At 35.4% G+C, this 18,675-nt stretch overlaps 1 protein-coding gene across 3 annotated transcripts in view; it reads right to left on the reverse strand.

Annotated features, from left to right (window-relative positions):
• Window positions 1-18,675, reverse strand: part of MSRB3 (methionine sulfoxide reductase B3) — a 164,722-nt gene that overhangs the window by 122,461 nt on the left and 23,586 nt on the right. For 2 of the 3 annotated variants that reach the window (XM_026500099.4, XM_048218104.2), the window contains exon 2: window positions 13,121-13,247. The exons of the other annotated variant lie outside the window; for it this stretch is intronic. In XM_026500099.4, the coding sequence (XP_026355884.1) occupies window positions 13,121-13,196 (76 nt within the window). In that variant the 5' untranslated portion in view covers window positions 13,197-13,247. The remainder of the gene's footprint in view (window positions 1-13,120; window positions 13,248-18,675) is intronic. 3 annotated transcript variants of the gene reach the window in all.

The following is an 18,675-nucleotide window of genomic DNA, read 5'->3' on the forward strand; positions in this document are numbered from 1 at the left end:
CACTTTGAATTTTCAGTTGGTTATTAGTCTGTCATATTGGAAAGCTGAACATTATCCAGATATGATAGTGTTAGAAATTTCTAAATAAGTGGGCATTTGTAAAAGCCAAATCTAGTCCATTTTTAGAATAGCATGTAAAATGTATTCCATGAACCATTTTTTTCATATATGTTTGTTTGTTTTGCATTCCAGTAATTCAATAAAGGCTTGGGGGAAAAGAATGCCAAGCACGAGGAAGAAAAGCTTTCATGCCTGTAGAAGCATACCCAATTCTGATTTTTCTCTCAGAGTAGACCTACATAGGAAAAACATTCCCAAGATTAACATGCAATCTAAGATGTCATGACACTTTTGCCTCAATATTGTGGCTTCCGTGAAACTAGGGTTGCAGGGCTTACTAACAGGACCAATGATCCAACATTTTTTTCTTACTGTTTTCTAAAGGCAACAAAAGTGTTGTTTACAGAGTGCCAGATACTGTGCTAAGTAAAATAGATTCATTCAATCCTTCAATAATTACTGATCACCTACTATATGCTGGCATTATTCTAAGTACTTAGGATATACCAGTGAACAAAATAAAGATCCTCCTTTCATTGAGCTCCCCGGAACTGAGCAGAGCAAAGAAGATGGGAAGGCTAGAAGTTAAGGGCTGTAACCTTAAACATGTGGTCAAGATAGGGCTCACTGAGAAGACGACATTGGAGCAAAGCTCTGTAGGAAGAGAGGGAGTAGGCTGTACTGATATCCAAAAGAGGTGCTTTCTAAACACACAGAGGACATGGCCAATGCAAGAGATGAGTACACTGAGTTCATGCTCCAGTGGTAGAGACAGAGACAAGGAACTGCAACACACGTGCCAAAACTTGAACGTGAATGGGGCAGAAAACCACCATTTAAACATGCAAAGAATAGGTTTTTAAACCAGGAAATTTACAATTACATATCTTAGTACAGACGCTGTCTGGCATTACTTTTTAACTCCCAAGAGAAATGTTAGGGAATATCCTTTTAGCAAAGTGCTATCCTCAAAATAGCTCTCAGAGAGTATCTGACTGGCTGAACTTTGAACTCAGAATCAGAGTGCAGTCTCTGTTAACTTGCTCTGTGTAATTAATGTCATCCCTTTCAGACTATAGATTATCATTCCCAACCTGGAGTCATGTGTAAGAGGATACTCAATAGATGTTTTTCAGTGATAAATTTTTGATGGACCCAGAGAGCAAAATCCTTTGGCCAAATGATGTTGTTACCCTTCTCGAACAATCCAGTCACTCTTCCCTTCAGAGTGCTCTTGTAGGTGATGTCACGGAATATTCATAACTAAAGAAAGTTTAAAATTTGTACCTCAACCCGGTTTCCATGTTTTAAAAACATTCTTAATTTTTACATTTAGGTTCAGTTTAATTTCATTCATCCTCCAAGTCCTAAATATAACACAAAGAAAAGAAAACTCCAGGTCTTAGGGAGTCAGAAAGCAAGATAACTGTTTCTACCTAAAGATTGTTTTTTCTTTTCTATATGTGAGAAAAATCGTATCTTTGTCATAGTAATTATCACATTGCATGCCTTCTCACTGCTTTTCTATTCACATAAGACTGTTCTACAGATCAGTTTCAGTTATATTCTATTGATGCATGCACAGAGTTCTAATTAACATCAATGGACATTATAAGCATGCCAAGGCAACATACCATTTTAAACTTTTTGAATTAAACAAGACCATATGGTTTAGTGGAGCATAGCTGAATGATAAAATTGGTCTCTTGTTCCCATACTGAAGGTTTGAACAGATAAACTGAGAAAATACTTTCAAGCAATTTTTCCTTCCACGTCTACATACCCAAATAAATTCATCCCTACTCTGATAACTCTTTTCTTCTGTATACCCTTAGTACTAGTACATTTACTCTGCAAGGTAGTATTTACACGGGCTAAAATAGCATTTTGCCATTATTCTCAAATGTCTTCAGTTGTTTCCACTTTATTTTCCCAGATTATAAATTCTTCGACAATATAAACTGTTGAGCCTCATATTAATTCATATTACCTACAACTACTTATTAAACATCTACAGTGAATCAAGAACTATGATGAGCTCTGGAAAGTTAAAAACGAAAAAGTCAAGGTTCCTATCCTAGGAGAGCAAAGATTCTAGCAGGAAAGATATTACAAAAAAAGAAAAAAAGCAATCAATACAACGCGCAGTAAAAGCATATGCAAAATTTTGTGTGTAGAACGTTAACAAAGAAAACATTAATACTCTCAAACTTTGCCCATCTAGATTGACTAGGTCCAACTGTAACTGGGATATGGAAAACTCACATAATTTGTAGAAACAGTATCTATAGGCTCAGAGGGCTAGAGAAGATTCAAATACGGAAGGTAACTCCATCTAGACAAGCTGAGATTTAGTATGATCAAATGTGTACAATGTCAAGACAGTAAGTATCCAGTGATTAAGGGAATGCAAAGGGTCTTTCATGTAAGTAACTTACCAAAGTAAAAACCACCAGGATAAAGTGGTGGATTTAGACTTGGAAGAGGAGAAATTGTGGAGCTGAGAAATAAGGCAGTTTTAATATTAACGGGAATGTGTGCAAGCATTTTCTCACTGAAGTCAGTAGGAGTACATTTATTTCCCACAACATCCGAAGCCTACTAATATGGTTTAAAATTCTAGCCTTTAATAGTAAGTTCTTATAAGTAGGGAGGCATGACTTTCTTGATAGGAGACACGGAGAGGTTTACCGCTATGTGCATCCTGGTGAAACATTCACCTGAATGGCTCTGTAAGATAGAAACCACATTTTGCATTTCTGTCTTTTACTTGTGTGTCACACATTTTTAATTGTTGAAGTCATGTGTAGCAATACTTTTATCAACATTCTTTAAGTATCTAAAAGAACTAGAGTACTTTATCAGCTCTTCAGAATGTAACGCAAATACCAAGAGCAATGATTTTTACATTAATGTAGACCATAAAGCCTAAGTTTAGGGAAATATTTAAAACATGTCTTGATGCAAAAAGCATTTTCTTGCTTGCAAAGCATATGAGTAAAAAGAGAATTTTTAAAGGCACTGCCATCATCAACAATAGTGGAAGAGAAAGTCACTTAACTTCAAGTCTATCTGATTGCATGTGAAATGTCTGACAAAGTTGGAGTTCCCTGTTTTTAATTTTTTTTTTTTTCTAGTATGGGTCTTCACTAGAACATCATGGCCCATACAGGGAAAAAAAAAATTAAAAACAGACAGGCTCATTTCCATTCTACATTTCACATGCAATCAAAAAGACTTGCAAAAAATAGCTCGCTCTCCCGTCCTGCCTCACCCCCTTGGGAGCACGGGCTAAAGGGAAGATGAGGGATAACCATCCACAAAAAAGAAGGATAGGATCCCTCACTTAGGGATGCAGAATTTTGTTTAAATGTAACATTAAGAATACTTCAGTAGAAAGAAAATAAATTTTATATTGTCTAAGAGCTCAGCTCTGTAAATTTTCAAAATTACATTATCTCCCAAATCAAATTTAAAATCTAAATTAATTCTGTAACAATGGGCAGAAAACAAGTCTGCAATTGCCACTCAATGAATAACTAAATTTGAGTCCGTATGTTCCAGAAAAATTCGAAAGATTCTGGAGGAAAAAAAGTAAAAATGTTTACATTTTTCTTTATCACCCAGACAACTAAAGAAAAGGCATAAGGCTTCTCTTGAATTATCCACTATCTCCTTGAAAGACAGGGTACATACATATGTTGGTCATCTTTGCACTCCCAGCATCTAGCAATGTGCCCGGGCAAGAATAAGTACTAAGTAAGTATATGTTGTATTTAAATATTTATTCAACTCTCCATTTTAATTATTTGTATTTAAATTTCCTTCCAAAAAGATGTTTCCTAAATGGTGGCTTTGGCTATGTCTCAGAATTAAATTTAAAAACTGCAACACTAAGGGTGCCTGGCTGGCTCAGTCAGTAGAGCGTGTGACTCTTGATCTCGGGGTTGTAAATTCAAACCCCACATTGGGAGTAGAGATTACTTGAAAAAATAAAATCTTACAAAAAAATGCAACATTAGTATTTTAAAAAAAGAATCATTGTTGATAGATTAATTTTTTTCTTTTATTATTACTCTGCATCCTTTATTACCTCTCTTGAGTTCCATATTCAAATCTTCTATTATAGGCTAATATTCCATTAAATCTCTGGATTTAAGACTAAGAGATTACCTAATCCAGCATTCCCCAAAATGTAATCTGTAAAACACCGGCTCTAAAAGAAAAAATGCTAATAGGTTATTCTGGGGGGGGCTGGGGCGGGGGGGGCGGGTAGAGGGCTGGTGAGAATAAGTTTCTATAGTCAAACCATATTGGAAAAATCAAGGTTACATGGGTTTTTTAATGAACATCTTCTCAGAGATTTTCTTAATATTGATGTGCATTACTAAATATGTGGTATTGTGACACACCATTATTTTATGCTCCACTAGAAAAGTAAAAAGAGTTGCCAATGACACAATATTTTCTCAAACAATGGTTTAAACTGCATCCTGACTATCAAGATGATAAAATGTAAAAAGAGAATCTATAAAAGATAGTAGTATGCAGTTTCTCAATTTGACAATGGGACCAGTTTTACCGGGTATTAATTAGTGTTCCTCAGGTTATAATTTGGGAATTGAGGAACTTCTAGTCCTCATGAGGAAGCTCTCATGAGGAAACCAAGGCCTACCAAAGTTGACATGGTCACACACCTGGTTAATGAGAGCCAGGCTCTCTTGTCTGCTGCGTTCCTACTTTAATTTATTCATTCATTACATTTCTTTCTTGAACTCATGCTTTGTTGTGCTTTAACATGCCCATCTTTTACTAACCCATGTGCTCACAGTCCATTCCCACCCCCATGCCGCCATCCCCCACCCCTACCACTTCCTGCTAATTACATCTACACATTCCTTCAATATCCTTCGGAAGAACTGACATTGCTTCAGATCCTATTCCAAGAAGCCAGTCTGCCATTCTGTGCAGAAAGCACAGTGCTTCTCACTTCTTTTACTCCCTCCCACCGCAGAAAAGCAAAGGAGGAAGTGTTTATGTAGAACCATAAAACCATCAAGTATATAACTTCCTTCATCCTATAGATAACAAAACCTGGACCCAAAGTGGTCATCTTTCTCACCAGAATATACATTCCTTAAAAACAGAGGTCACATTACTTACAATGTGGCATTATTTTGATACATAAGAGGATGCTACTTATTTACACCCATTCATTCATTCCACAAATATTTATTGAACACCTATTACGTGACAGACACAATTCTAGTGGCTGAGATGTAGTAGTGAACTAGAGGCAAAAAAATCTCTGCCAAAACTTACTTTGCAGGAACCAAGGATTTTCCTACATTAGAAATAGATTTTGGCCAATCAAACCCATCACTTTCCCAGACATATTTAATGTCCCACCCCTCCTTTTTTAATTTTTCCAGTTTATTCCCCCTTACAGTCAGGGATTAAAGTGGCACAGCATAAATCTCTGGGAAATATGAGATAATGTTAATACCTGAGGGTTACGTCTAATTGTGAAAGATTTGACAAGACTGATATGTCATTCTCAGTTTACAGATGAAGAACAGGAAGAAAAGGCACAAAACATTCATGGGGCCAGAAACCAAGTCGGTAGTAGAAACAAGCTAGTGAAAACAGACTAAGCTTCCAATCTGTTTCTTCATCAATACCAGTAATAGGATAGTAAGCTCTGAAACTTGGTGTCATCTAAAATTTGAACAAAAACTATTAAAATATTAATCACAATGGAATATAATATGAACAGGTGTCTCATTCTGTGAGACAAAATGCACCTTCTACAACAAAACAAAATCTGTAGCCATGGAATTTTGGACTTTCTTTGCTTACTTAAAATTCAAATAATCTAATGATTTAAATTAGCACTCCATTTTTTCCTTGCAATTGTATGGCTGAATATAATATATTTAGTGTTGAAGGAAATGCTCACCATTGTAGCTGAATAAATTTAAATTCTATAAACGTATAAGTCTTACAAATCATCTAAATAACTGATATCTTTGTCATTCCCTGGTATATTTTTTTATAACATACATTTTAAGTGGCTAATACAAGTGCAAATACACTAATGTAAAGAAAGAAAAGAAAAAAATTAGGGAATTGAAATAAATGGAAATTTTAAATTTTTGAAAATATGGTTGATTTTAAATGCAAAAGCACAGAAAATAACTAGAAATAATTTGCCATTGCATCTCAGTAAAATCTTTTTTAAAGCGTTTTAAATTGAAATGTATCTAGCAAAAGCAGCCATGAGAAATTCAACCTCTAAATAAAATGTTTAGGATGAAGTTATAAACTGGAAAAGACTGACAATGGTAATTCATCAAGTATCTAGTCCCAATATTAGTGAGTCTTTGTGAATTGCCATATAGGCCTCATTTCTTCATTAAACATGTTTGTTGAGAGCAAAATTTGGCTCAGGCTTGTTTGAATAAATCCTTCTATATGATCTGATAGGTAACATTCTTGTGAACATGTTTAGATAGATAAACATCTAATAACTCAACTTACAAGATTCCCCAAAAGTCTATATGGTCTAGATAATCTAACCCTGCAGAATTATCATTTGTTTTCAGAATTCATAATACGTTTTATATTCTTTACAGTCACTGTTAATTAGTTGACCAGTGAATTTCTCAAACAAACTAAAATTTGTTTTATCTTTTGTTCATGCCCATTTTTATCTCTGTTGCTACTAGATGTTGCTACATCTTTTATAATTATTAATGTATATATGAAAAATTTATTCCATATTTAATTAAAAATTAACAAAATCCACATTTAACAAACCATATGCCCAACACCTTATTCATACAGATGTATTATTCTATAATAATTTAGCCTTGCGCACAAATAATTTTTAAAACTGATATGGTATTTAGATGTAGTACAGCAAGTTTTCAACATTAACATTAGAACTTTATTATATTATAGAGCTACCAAAACACTTTGTTTTAGAAAAAATATAGCTGCATCAGAGTACTCATTAATCAACATTTTAAATATAATTTTTCTTAGTTTCCAAAAATATTTTAATTCATGCTTAACAATCAACATGTTAAATTAATAACATTTTCAAGATTCTATAAAAATTCAAAACATAGCAAAACAAAATGTATAATTTTCTTTCATTCTTGGGTGGTCTGCTGAAGAAAATTTAGTTTCATATAATGCTATAAATTACTGTTAAATCAGCTATTTGGATTTAAGATAAGTTAATTTATGAAAACTTGTTTTAGTTTATAGAAAGTCTATACATGAAAGACAATTTCAATGAGATGTCCAAGCATAAGGGACTTGGAATCCTATTGAAAATGGAAAAAGGTTTTGCACTCTACAAATATTGTTTGAACATAATATAAGCAGAAAAACTTGTGGTTTGTAAATCCATATGTTCTTAACTGGATATTCTTTACATACTTTTGTTTAAGTTCTCACAATGCACCTATGTGCTAATGGTATCAGTACACGTGCATGCTGTGAAAGAATGTAAATCTAGTGCCATCTACCGGAAAAAGCGGGTACAATTCAATCAATTAATTGCAAATTATTTTGTGAATTATGTGAGTTGAAATTTGTATGTATATTTTTTAAATATTATGTTTCTTTAAAAAAAATCTCCCCCAAAGCATTTTTAATATAATCAAAGAAGTTAGGTAAGATGAGCCTGTAAGACAGTGGTGATACTGAACAATGGCGGACATTAATCTAAACACGTGGGAGAGAACTCCATTGGTGGTTATCAATAACGAAATCAGATATACTATGTTCTAATCAGTTTTTATGTTGGTATCATGTATATTGTTTAGAACACAGATTCTAACAAAAAAAACCTATCTGACAAAAAAATGAAATTATATGAAAAACTGTGTGTAGGCTCACAGGTGTACTTTCTGAGGGAGGAGAGTCATAACTTTTATCAAAGAGTCATGGAGATGATTCATCTTTTCATAACCCTAAAAGGTTAAAAAAAATAAAACTGGCATGGAAAGCCAATCTATGCAGTAGATGAACAGTAAGCACACTGATAAATTCTTTTTTTTAAAAGGTAGATAAATATAACATCAGATGCTATTAATGAACTGTCGCCAGCTAACTTAGATAGTAGTTATTCTTACTTATGGATGTTGCTTTGGTGCATGTCTGTTGTAGTTCCTCTTTACAAATGGAAAATTTAAAGCATAACAAAAAACTTTAACTCGTTCCAGAGAAAAGTGATCAAAAGAGCCGGAATTCTTAATTCTCATAATAAGCATAATATGTACTTATTCCCTTCCTCAAACAGTTTATCTACCACTAAAACTCAAACTGTTTGAGAGAAAAAGTAAAAAGCTAGTCTGGATAATACACAATAAATCCATGTTGCCACTTTTTTGCTCTTTGTTTAGTTACAATGTGTTTTTTACCTACGATATCAACTGTATTGTATTAAATGCAACAAAGTGAGAAAAGAGAAGAGAAATTGTTTTTCATAATATACTCAAAAGGCAACCAAACTATGAACTTCACTTTTAATCTCCCCATGTAAAAGAGTCTCAAATAAATGTGTACTCTCTGTTATAGCTATCACTTCACCTACATGTAAACTTTCCAAATGTTTATTTATTCGTTAAACAAATATTTATTAAGTGCCAGGCATTGTGCTAAGCTCTGGAGAGTCCTAGTTATACAGACGATATCCTGTGACTTGCAAACATCATTTGCAAAATATCTCTCTTTAAGACTTCTAATTTCTACATTAGAATATTATGATATCTTTACAAACTTTACAAACCATGTGGCTCTTCAATTCATGGTGACTGTTAAGTACAACAATGAAGTCAAGTAACAACCACATATTATGTGTATAATGTTAGAGAAAAGTATAATTTATCACTGTAATTAGTACTATTTAGACAAATACTCTCACTTGGCTGAAAGCTACCATGCTATCTAGTCGAAGCTACAATTAGACTTAATTTTTATCAAGCACTGAAACTCTGTATAAAGTTGTGCTTCCTAATCCCTCCTCAGATAATGCTTCAGTCTTGATATAGTGGTAAGGAATTCTAATGTTCAAACGTGGAAAAGATTTCTGTCCTCCCACCACAACCTAGCAGATTTTTCTATAAATTCCCAGCCATTAATTAGTACTGAGTTTCCAGATTTGATTAAGCCAGAGCCAAAAGTAAAAACAAATAACAGTTAATAAAATCACAGAATCTCAGAACTGAATAGATGATCTAATTTGAATTCTTTGTTTTAAAGATAAAGAAACTGAGATCTGAAGAGGTTTACAGTCATGTTCACGGTCACACAAGTTAATGATAGGGCTGTGGTTAGGAGTTTTCTGACTCCTATCCCAGTGCTCTTTTAATATGAAATGAAACTGTTATAGGAAATTTAGAAAAAATTCTGAGAGAGAAAGAAATTAACTTTAATTACAAACATGAGTGAACCATACTCAGATGCACTTAATAAGCTCTAAATTAAAATTATGCTTTATTTAAAAATAAGAAGTAAAGGAAGCCAAAGATGAAAAATGATAGATCACTCTTTTGGGATATGGCCTTCATACAGGTCAATCCAGTTACAATCAATTTTAAGAGCCTGTTCCAATTATTTTTTAGTTCTGGAATTATTTTGTATTAAATAATACCTGAAATTAGTAGGGTACTGGCTAAGGGAGCAGAAATCTTTTTGATTTACAGAGATTTTTGTTGTAATGGGTTTTGACCAGGGAACAGTAAATTAAAGCAAGACTCCAGACTTTCACCTTAATTTCCTATATCTCCAATTTTGACCTCTTCCCTCCCTACTTATACAAAGTAATAGGGACTAGCATTCCCACTTCAACTTCACTTTTATTTTTCAAAATATAGTTTGTTTCATTACTGTTGAACTTGATTTCTTCAACATTCCTGTATTTCTAAGAATACAATTCTGTTAGAGGAATGGATGGTAATGATTTTACTAATATTCAAGTCATAAAGTGTATAAACGCTGGAAATACCGACTTTCATAATGCTTTAAAAAGTGAGTGCTTGAATGACTAAGGCATTACTGAATACTATTCTAGCCAATTCATCTATCAAACTAAAATGGATTTGCAAGCCAGAAAGACAGACACTTTGGCTTCCATCAGTACTGGATAGTAAGAATAAAAGAAACATGTATATTTATTGGACTTGCATTCTGGTTCGGCAGGATGTATAAGTAAAAGAAAGAGATAAAAACAACAGATTGAGATGATTATTTCTCAAACAGAAAGTGCATTTTTGGTTCCTATTAAAGTGAAAATAGTTAAATGAAAGATAGGACATATTTATATATTCTTAAAAGTCTACTGTACTAAGAAAATACAAAGATAGATAGATCGATGATAGATACATAGATGGATAGATGATAGATAGATAGATAGATAGATAGATAGATAGATAGATAGAGATATCTATAGTGAACTCAGTGAACATTTATATATGGTGCTTTACTAAATCTCAGCCATTGTTCTATGCACTTTTCACATCCTAATCTATTTCACCCCACAGCTACCTTTTAGGTAAGAACTACTATTACCTCCCATCTTACAAATGAGGAAGCCAAGATACATAGCTAGTTAAGTAGCAAAACCAGACTTCAAATCAGTCAAACCCCTGAACCTCTGTGTTTAAGCACTATACGGTAATGGTGACTGCTTAGGAATTATCAGCTTTGTTGAACTTACCCTTAAATCATTTTGATACCAAAATTTAAAGATACTTATACCTCAATTAAACAATTTCATTATGAAATCCTTCAATTCCATGATTCTAATATCTTGAGGAATACATTTATTTATTTATTTATTTATTTATTTATTTATTTATTAATATGGTGTCTCCAGAAATACGTAGGCTCCTCTGTGTATAGAAAACTCATGTTACAGAACATTACTGGTGTTCTCACACTTTGGGGCTTTTTTCAGTGGAAAACATGGTTATGTATAAACTAAATAACTTTCATAGTCCCACTGTCATATATAGTATATACTTAGGAAAAAGTTCCACATGGCGGGGACTACATTGACTGATGCTCTCTCTCAAGCTCATATACAATTCAGCAGGAAACCTCGTCAGTCTACAACCTAAAAATCTCTCAACTCCATCTCCCTTCTTTCTTTTTTTGTTTTGTTTTGGTTTTGGTTTTGGTTTTGAGAGAGGGAGCAGGAGAGGGGTGCAGGGAGAGGGAAAGAGAGAATCCCAAGCAGACTCCACACCCAGCATGGAGCCCAACACAGAACTCGATCTCCAGACCCTGAGATCATGACCTGATCTGAAATCAGGAGTCAGGTGCTTAACTGACTGAGCCACCCAGGCACCCCCATCCACCTTCTTTCCAAATCTACTGTAATGACTACTGCTAGGACTCTCAGCATTTCATGAGTCCCTCCAGCCTCATACTCTTCCAATGTTCTCTGTGGGGGCACTGCAGGGGCATGGCTGGCTCAGGGAGGCAAAAGAACTGAAAGAGTCATGCATTAAGCTTCATAAGCTTCTTAAGTCATCACAAAGAGACATAAAATCTATTTTTAAAAGAACAAACAAACAGATGTTTACTACTCAAATACAGCTTCAAGACAAGGGCCTTAGCCACCCTTCGAATCAAGTTGCCATCCCAGCCTTCTCATAGAAACATCTGGAACCAGCACTGACCTTCCACCATACTAAATCAATAATCCCCATAAAATGCAAATCAAGTCATGTTATTTCCCCTTCCTCCCTTCCCCAAGACTTAAATTCCTTAAACATCATGTAAGGCATTTCATGATTTGGCTACCTTCCTTCCTCACCTCTTGCACTTGCCTCACCCACCCGAGCTATCCATATTAAATAACCTGCATCTCACTGACCATACTTTACTCTTTCAGGCTTTCAGGTCTTGCCCATGCTACTCCATATCCTAGAATTTTCCTTCCCACTCTTTGGCTAACTGATGTTCATAGACTGAGATTCAGCTTAAAAACTATAATCCTCCATGAAGCCCTCCTTTAAACCTCAGAGACCTTCTCTCCTTTACCAAAATCTTGCCCCTAACCCAAGAGCTAGGGCCATCCTTTTCTGAATTCCCCAAACATCCCAGGTATAAACACCTTTTATTTAGTCCTCTCACCACATGGTTCAATGGTCCTCACACAGTGCCCTTTCAACCTTGTGCTACTGAAAGAAATCGGCTTGATCTTGTTTATCATTGCTTCACATGATGCCTGGCACACAGTTAATATTCAATGAATGTTTAATGAGTTGGAATTAACTTCTCTATACAAAACAGTAATAGAGATATGTACAGTAATAGAAAATACAAATAATATTGAAAATAATGTTCACAGAAAATATCTGACCATTGTGATTTTCATAATAAAATTAAAACATTAAATTTACGCTATAGGCACATAATGAAATTTTGGACTTTTCATGCCTCATTTGTGTACATGCTTAAAATCACATTTTTTAAAAGTATAGTGGTTCTAAATTAAGAACCCGCTGACACATGCTGATTTTGTTCTGTTTATTTCATCATTGTTAAGTAGAACATCATTTCTTTTTAACTATAATAAATAAGTAACTTTATTATACTAAAGTTGTTCATTTTCATTTTTCCTTTCCCAAAGTAATGGCCACATGTGGAATGAAAAGCATTTTCATTATCCTTGAACAAGATGAATATCCTGTTTGTGCGATTTGGGGCAGTTTCTTATGAAGACTGCCAGCCTCTTACGAACATTATGATTTTCAGATGTGTAGTGTGCATTGAAGAACAAGAAGATATCATGAAATATTAGTGACAATTATAGACTGAGCAAAGAAACTGGACAATGTTTCCAAGGGTTACAAGGATTGTGGAAATGAATGTTACTCAAAGTAGAGTGGTGATTTATAACCAATTTCCGTCTTCAAATTAGGGCCCAAGTGAAAGAAAACGAAATTTAGCAAAGCATTCTGGTGTATCATTTCCTGCAGCAGAAACACCCACCCAGACCAGTGCCCTCACTAGGTACAGGACAAGAAGCAGCAACCTGAGGGAAGCCCACAGGCTCGCAGGGCTACTGGCTGGCTCTTTGTCACCAAATGCAGCAGGTTGAATGCAGACATCACTGTGATATCTTCACCAACAGAACGAGAGGCAAAGAACAGGGGCAAGAGCTGAGTAGGAGAAAAAAGAAAACAAAAACAAATTAAAACATCACAAATGTTAAACACAGTCATTGCACAATTGATGGTTACGGTTTTATCTGGAACTGAACCCATACATACAGTGGTAATAAATTTCAAATGCCTATTTTTCAGATGGTGAGTTTACTTTCAACCCAGACTTATTTATATCTTATGAATAAAATACACACAATATAAAAGTGTAATCTGCGAACACATTTTGCAAGAGGTCAGAAAAGAGACGAAGTTTGAAACATTTGAAAAGAATTAGCGTTTATGGAGTGAGTTCGTACCATGTGACAGGAACTGTCTGGGGCCCAATATACACATTGTATCATTTAATTCTTACAATAAACCTAGGAGGTAGGTTTTATCCCCCAATAATATGTGAGGAAATCGAGGCTCAAAGGTCCAAGGGCACAAAGCAAATAACCAGTGGAAAAAGGATTAGAAAACCCTGTTACATCTCACTGCAAAGCCATGTTCTTGCCTTACACCATGCTGCCTCCTTCCAGCAATTATTTGTAAATCTCCCTCCCTGGAGAAGACTGTAAAATACTGGAAGATTAAGAGATGCATTTTGTTAGAGTTTCTTTTTTCTTTTCTTTTCTTTTCTTTTCTTTTTGTTTTTATAGAGAACCAAATAACCTACAACTAGGAGACTTCACTTTAGAAAGTGGTAAGTTTGAGCAAAGCATAGCAAATATGAATTTTCATTCGATTTTATTTGTTATTTATGTATATGTATTATGTATATATGTATAAATTATTTATTTATAATTTCAAGGTCAATTCTGTGAATACTATTTACAACCTAACCTTAAAAAGGTAAAAATGTTTTTAAAGGTTTTGGAAATGTATCTATGTGGAAGAATCTCAAAATTGTGTCTTAAGCTTCAGAGAAAAGCTCAGGATTTTCTTAAAGTTTTGCACAATCTTTCAATTGCTAAAGATTAATGTCAAATGAAGATGGAAAAAACCTAAGCTAATACTAACTTTTAATAATTTATTTTAAACTGGCATTATAAGTGACCTTAACCACTACATGTCCAAAAATGGATGTAAAATGAATGTCTTATTCATTTCCTGGCCCTCATCCCCCCAGAATAAAAGTCTGTTCCTGGTCTCTTCTGACATCCTTGAAGAACAAACACGTAATAAACAGTAATATATTTTACCAAATCACTCTGGAGTATATCTGACAGAAATCTGCTTGTATTAACATACCTGAACTCTGACTTCTCCAAACTAAACTCACTACAAAACTAAAACATTTTTGTGTTACTCACTGGAGACAAAAGGGAGGAAGAGGGAAGGTAAGTATCACAATGCACAGCTGAAAAGAACCATTAAACATAAATAAACATGTCATTTTCACGAGTGACTGCAGAGCAGGGAAAAGAGCATTCCTTTGGAGCAGACTACTGACTAATAAAAGATCAAAGGTCTATACCTCACAACACTATAAAGAAAAATGTATTTTTTTCCTTGTGACCTTCTCTAAGAGGAATAAAGTGTGCACGATAAATGTAATTACTTAGCAAAGCTGCAGCCTCATTGTGCTCCCACAGCTGACCATAAAACGTCTTCCTACCCTGTTTCATCAACTGCTGTACCAGGCGGCCTGCGCGCCTACCGATGGCCTCAGCCATCTGGCTTGTGTCAAAGCCAGAGCACAGGAAGAAAGGGAGTGATGTCACTCTGCAGGTCAGGCAAAGAACAAAGATGCATTCTACAATTAAAAGCTGAGGGCCTCAAATACCAGGGGCCCTCCAGCGTGATATGACTGCGTGATTTAATGTCCAGGCTCTTGCATTTATTTCTACCCAAATAGCCAGGGCTCCATCTAGTGGCAAATTAGTTTTGCCCAGTTTTCTTTAAACGAGAACCCATAAAGTGTTACCTTAGCCAGCACCAAGAAAGTGTAGCAACTAAAACGATTGGTAACTTTTAGAACAGTCCAGTCTTTTTACACTGAAGAATGCAAAAAGCATGATTCATCACAATGTTCTCTACTTTAAAATCCTACAAAGCCCACATTTCACAGGCTAAGATTTGATATAACCCTAATTTTTTAATGCCTTAATCCGAATGACAGCAGAAAAAGCAGCTAAATGCATGTAAAGTGACATTACTTACACACTACTCTGAAAATATGTTGCTAAAATGGAAAGTGAAAAACAGTTCTAAAAAATGGACGCATGCATCTGGACACCTTGGTGAAACCCAACACATAATCTTATATACATCAATGGACCAAAAGAATCATAGTTATTAATATGGCTCTAACATGTGATGCCAAGAGCAATCCTTCTCTAGAACAGAAAAAGAAATATCTTTATGCTGAAGTGATTTAACACAATTCGTTTTTAATGTTTTCCACTTATGTTTGCAATAAATGAAATTAAACATTTTGACAAAGTGATCTAAAACACAGAACACAAAAGATGGGGTATCACAGTGGATGTGTGTGAGCTCTGGGGTCAGATGCCCTGGGTGGGAGCCCCGGCTCTGCCCCTAACCAGTTGTGTTACCTTGGACAAACTGCTTACCCCTCAGTGCCTCAGTTCCCTCAACTCTAAAATAAGTGAATTGGTAAAAAGCACTTGGAACAACTCCTTGCACATAGTATATGCTCAGCAAACGTTAGCTATTATTATTTACATGTACAAATACTTGTTATATTTTAAAATTATATGAATTAGATATTTCTAACAGTCCATTTATACCCAATCCTATTTAGAGTCTCCAAAGACAGAATCTCTTTTAGGCCACAAAACTTACTACTCTTTAAAGCATTCCATAGTAAATTATCACCCTAACAAAAATGGCAGGATAAAGATTTCCTAAGGATAACCATTGATGAAACGCTTAGCATGTGGCAGGCACTATTCTAAGCACTTCAGTTTATTAGCTCTTTTAAGCCTGGTGGGTGGCCTTCTGAGAAGCACACGATCATTCCCCATTTTTAGATGTAGAGACGGAGGCATAGAGAGGTTAAATAACTTGACTAAAATCCTAGAGCCACTGAGGACCAGGCCCTTACGTAACTGGACTGAATGGTTTAACAGATCTGAACACAGGCCATCGAGCTCCAGGACCAGTGCTCTTGATCATAACAAGTGGCAATGAAGAGCCTGAGGCTGGACCAACTCACTCTAAAAACTCTGATTCTGTTTCCCTACTAGATAATGAGGCTGATAATAACCATTTAATAAGGATTCAATTAATTCAAGAAGATTCTTTGAAGATTCTCTCCCTTGACACTAAGTGAAACGAGTAAGGAGTTAAGGAAGAAAAAAGTCTGAGACATTCTCAGATTTCTACATTTGCTCTTTCTGTTCCACCAGATGCAACTTCCCTTTCTCTTTCACTTTCAAAATTTTTCTCTAAACTTCTTGAATACACCTTTAGGACATCACCAAAAGATGCCTAGAATTGACTCCACTTGAATACACCAAAGCTTCAATATGTTGATAATTTCGTACTTTTGAGGCCAAAAAACCCAACATCTGCACACCCTTGCCATGCCCCGAAAAAAATTCAAGTTTCAATTTGGCAGCTTTCTTCCTTTTACACTCCCTGTGCTGCTTGGGTAAGGATCCTAGCCAGAAACAATCCTAGTCCAAAAAGAGGCAAGAGAAACATATGCATCTGAGGGGTGACAGTCTTTGAGGAAAGAGCACCCTGTAGAAATTAGCACTGAGTTAGGACCATTCAGAAAAATCTCTAATTCTCCAAGTTTGTTCCCAACTCCCTCACTTTTGTTTTGCCTTTGACAAACGCAAATAATTGCATAGCAGAAAAACATTTATAAATAATCAACATGTTATGTTTTCAATGCCAGACACATGTCCTATGCATCTTTCTAATTTCCCAGACTATGTAGTTCATCGTTTTGGAAATAATCTGGTGTTTTAAAACACTGGTTGAACAACACCTAATGAGTAGTAGCACACTATGTACTAAGAATAGAATAAGATTGGGGAGCCTGGGTGGCTCAGTCGGTTAGGCATCTGCCTTCGGCTCAGGTCATGATCCCAGGGTCCTGCCATTGAGCCCCACATCGGGCTCCCTGCTCCACAGGGAGCCTGCTTGCCGCTTCCCCTGCTTGTGCTCTCTCTCTGTGTCAAATAAATAAACAAACTCTTTTAAAAAAGAAAAAAAGAATTAGATTACATAATTGTCTAATTTTCTGATTAAAACTTTTTGATGGTTCCCCAAAACATAGTTCAGGGCTTCCCAAACCCTGTTCTGAGAAACAGGAGATACAACTTTCAAACAAGGCTGTAGTCAAATAGTTGTGGAAATGCTGCCCAATATAAAGTATCCAAGAGGCTTTCTAGTAAATACCTGCTTAACTTGTCTCAACTGGTGCCTCTCAAATGGTTTTGACCATAGAAAAACCTCCACGTCTTTCTTCATTCCATATCCTTACTCTCCTTGTCACCACTCCTAACCTCTCCCATTCTGGTCCCCATTTATGGACCAAGCATGCGATCACATCCCCTACAACAATTTTCAGGGCACTGATTGCTTACCTCCCTGTCTCCCTCTTCTAGATTATATAGTTCCTAAGCAGAGGGACTTTCTCTCTCATCTTTGTATCCCAGTACCTGGCACCCAACAGCCATTATGTACTGAGCGAAAGAATGACTACATATGTGACTGACCCCATGGATCACCATTTCCCCCCACCTTGTCATCTCTACCATCTCAACTGCTAATGGTGTTTAAAGGTGATAATTTGAATTAAAACCAGTTGGTTCTTTCACAAGAATTAGCAGTTCCTATAAAGAGCTGGGAAGTTGAAAATGCAATCTGACTTGAGATCCAAAGATAATTCAAATGCCTTATTTTGGTAAAAAATTTTTACTTCTCCATCTTCCCCCCACCCCCACAACTCTGCCATCCAAAAATCTGACTAAAATTAGTTTGTTGGTTTTTGGTTTGAGTTTATTTTTATTTCCTTTTACTTGTTTCCTTGCAGTTGAACAATAAATTGCCAAAGAAAGATGGTGTACACAGGGAATCCGGAGAACTCACAAAGTTGGTAATTAGCTCCAGAATAAATGAGCTGATTGTCCTAGTGGATTTAAAGTGTCAAACCTAAAGGTCAAATCTCTTTCCAATAAATGCCAAAGGAATGTCTACATCAGTGGTTTTTCCACAGGCTAGTAAAATATCCCCCGATAACCACTGGGGTCAAAAGAGAGCTGACAAATTTGAATTTTGTCAAATAAGGACAAAATAAAAACAAAGAGCCACAAGCCCTAATCTCACCAGAGATTTTCTTTTCTTTCAGAAAAGAAAGCCTGTTAACACCAAGAACAAGGAAAACAATTTCTGAGCAGGATATATTTAGTTTTCTGGGGAAATTTTTTCATTATTGTCTTTCTCATTTCATTATGAAAAGAAG

The sequence above is a fragment of the Ursus arctos genome, unplaced genomic scaffold (genome assembly GCF_023065955.2).
Source record: "Ursus arctos isolate Adak ecotype North America unplaced genomic scaffold, UrsArc2.0 scaffold_21, whole genome shotgun sequence".
Taxonomy (NCBI): domain Eukaryota; kingdom Metazoa; phylum Chordata; class Mammalia; order Carnivora; family Ursidae; genus Ursus; species Ursus arctos.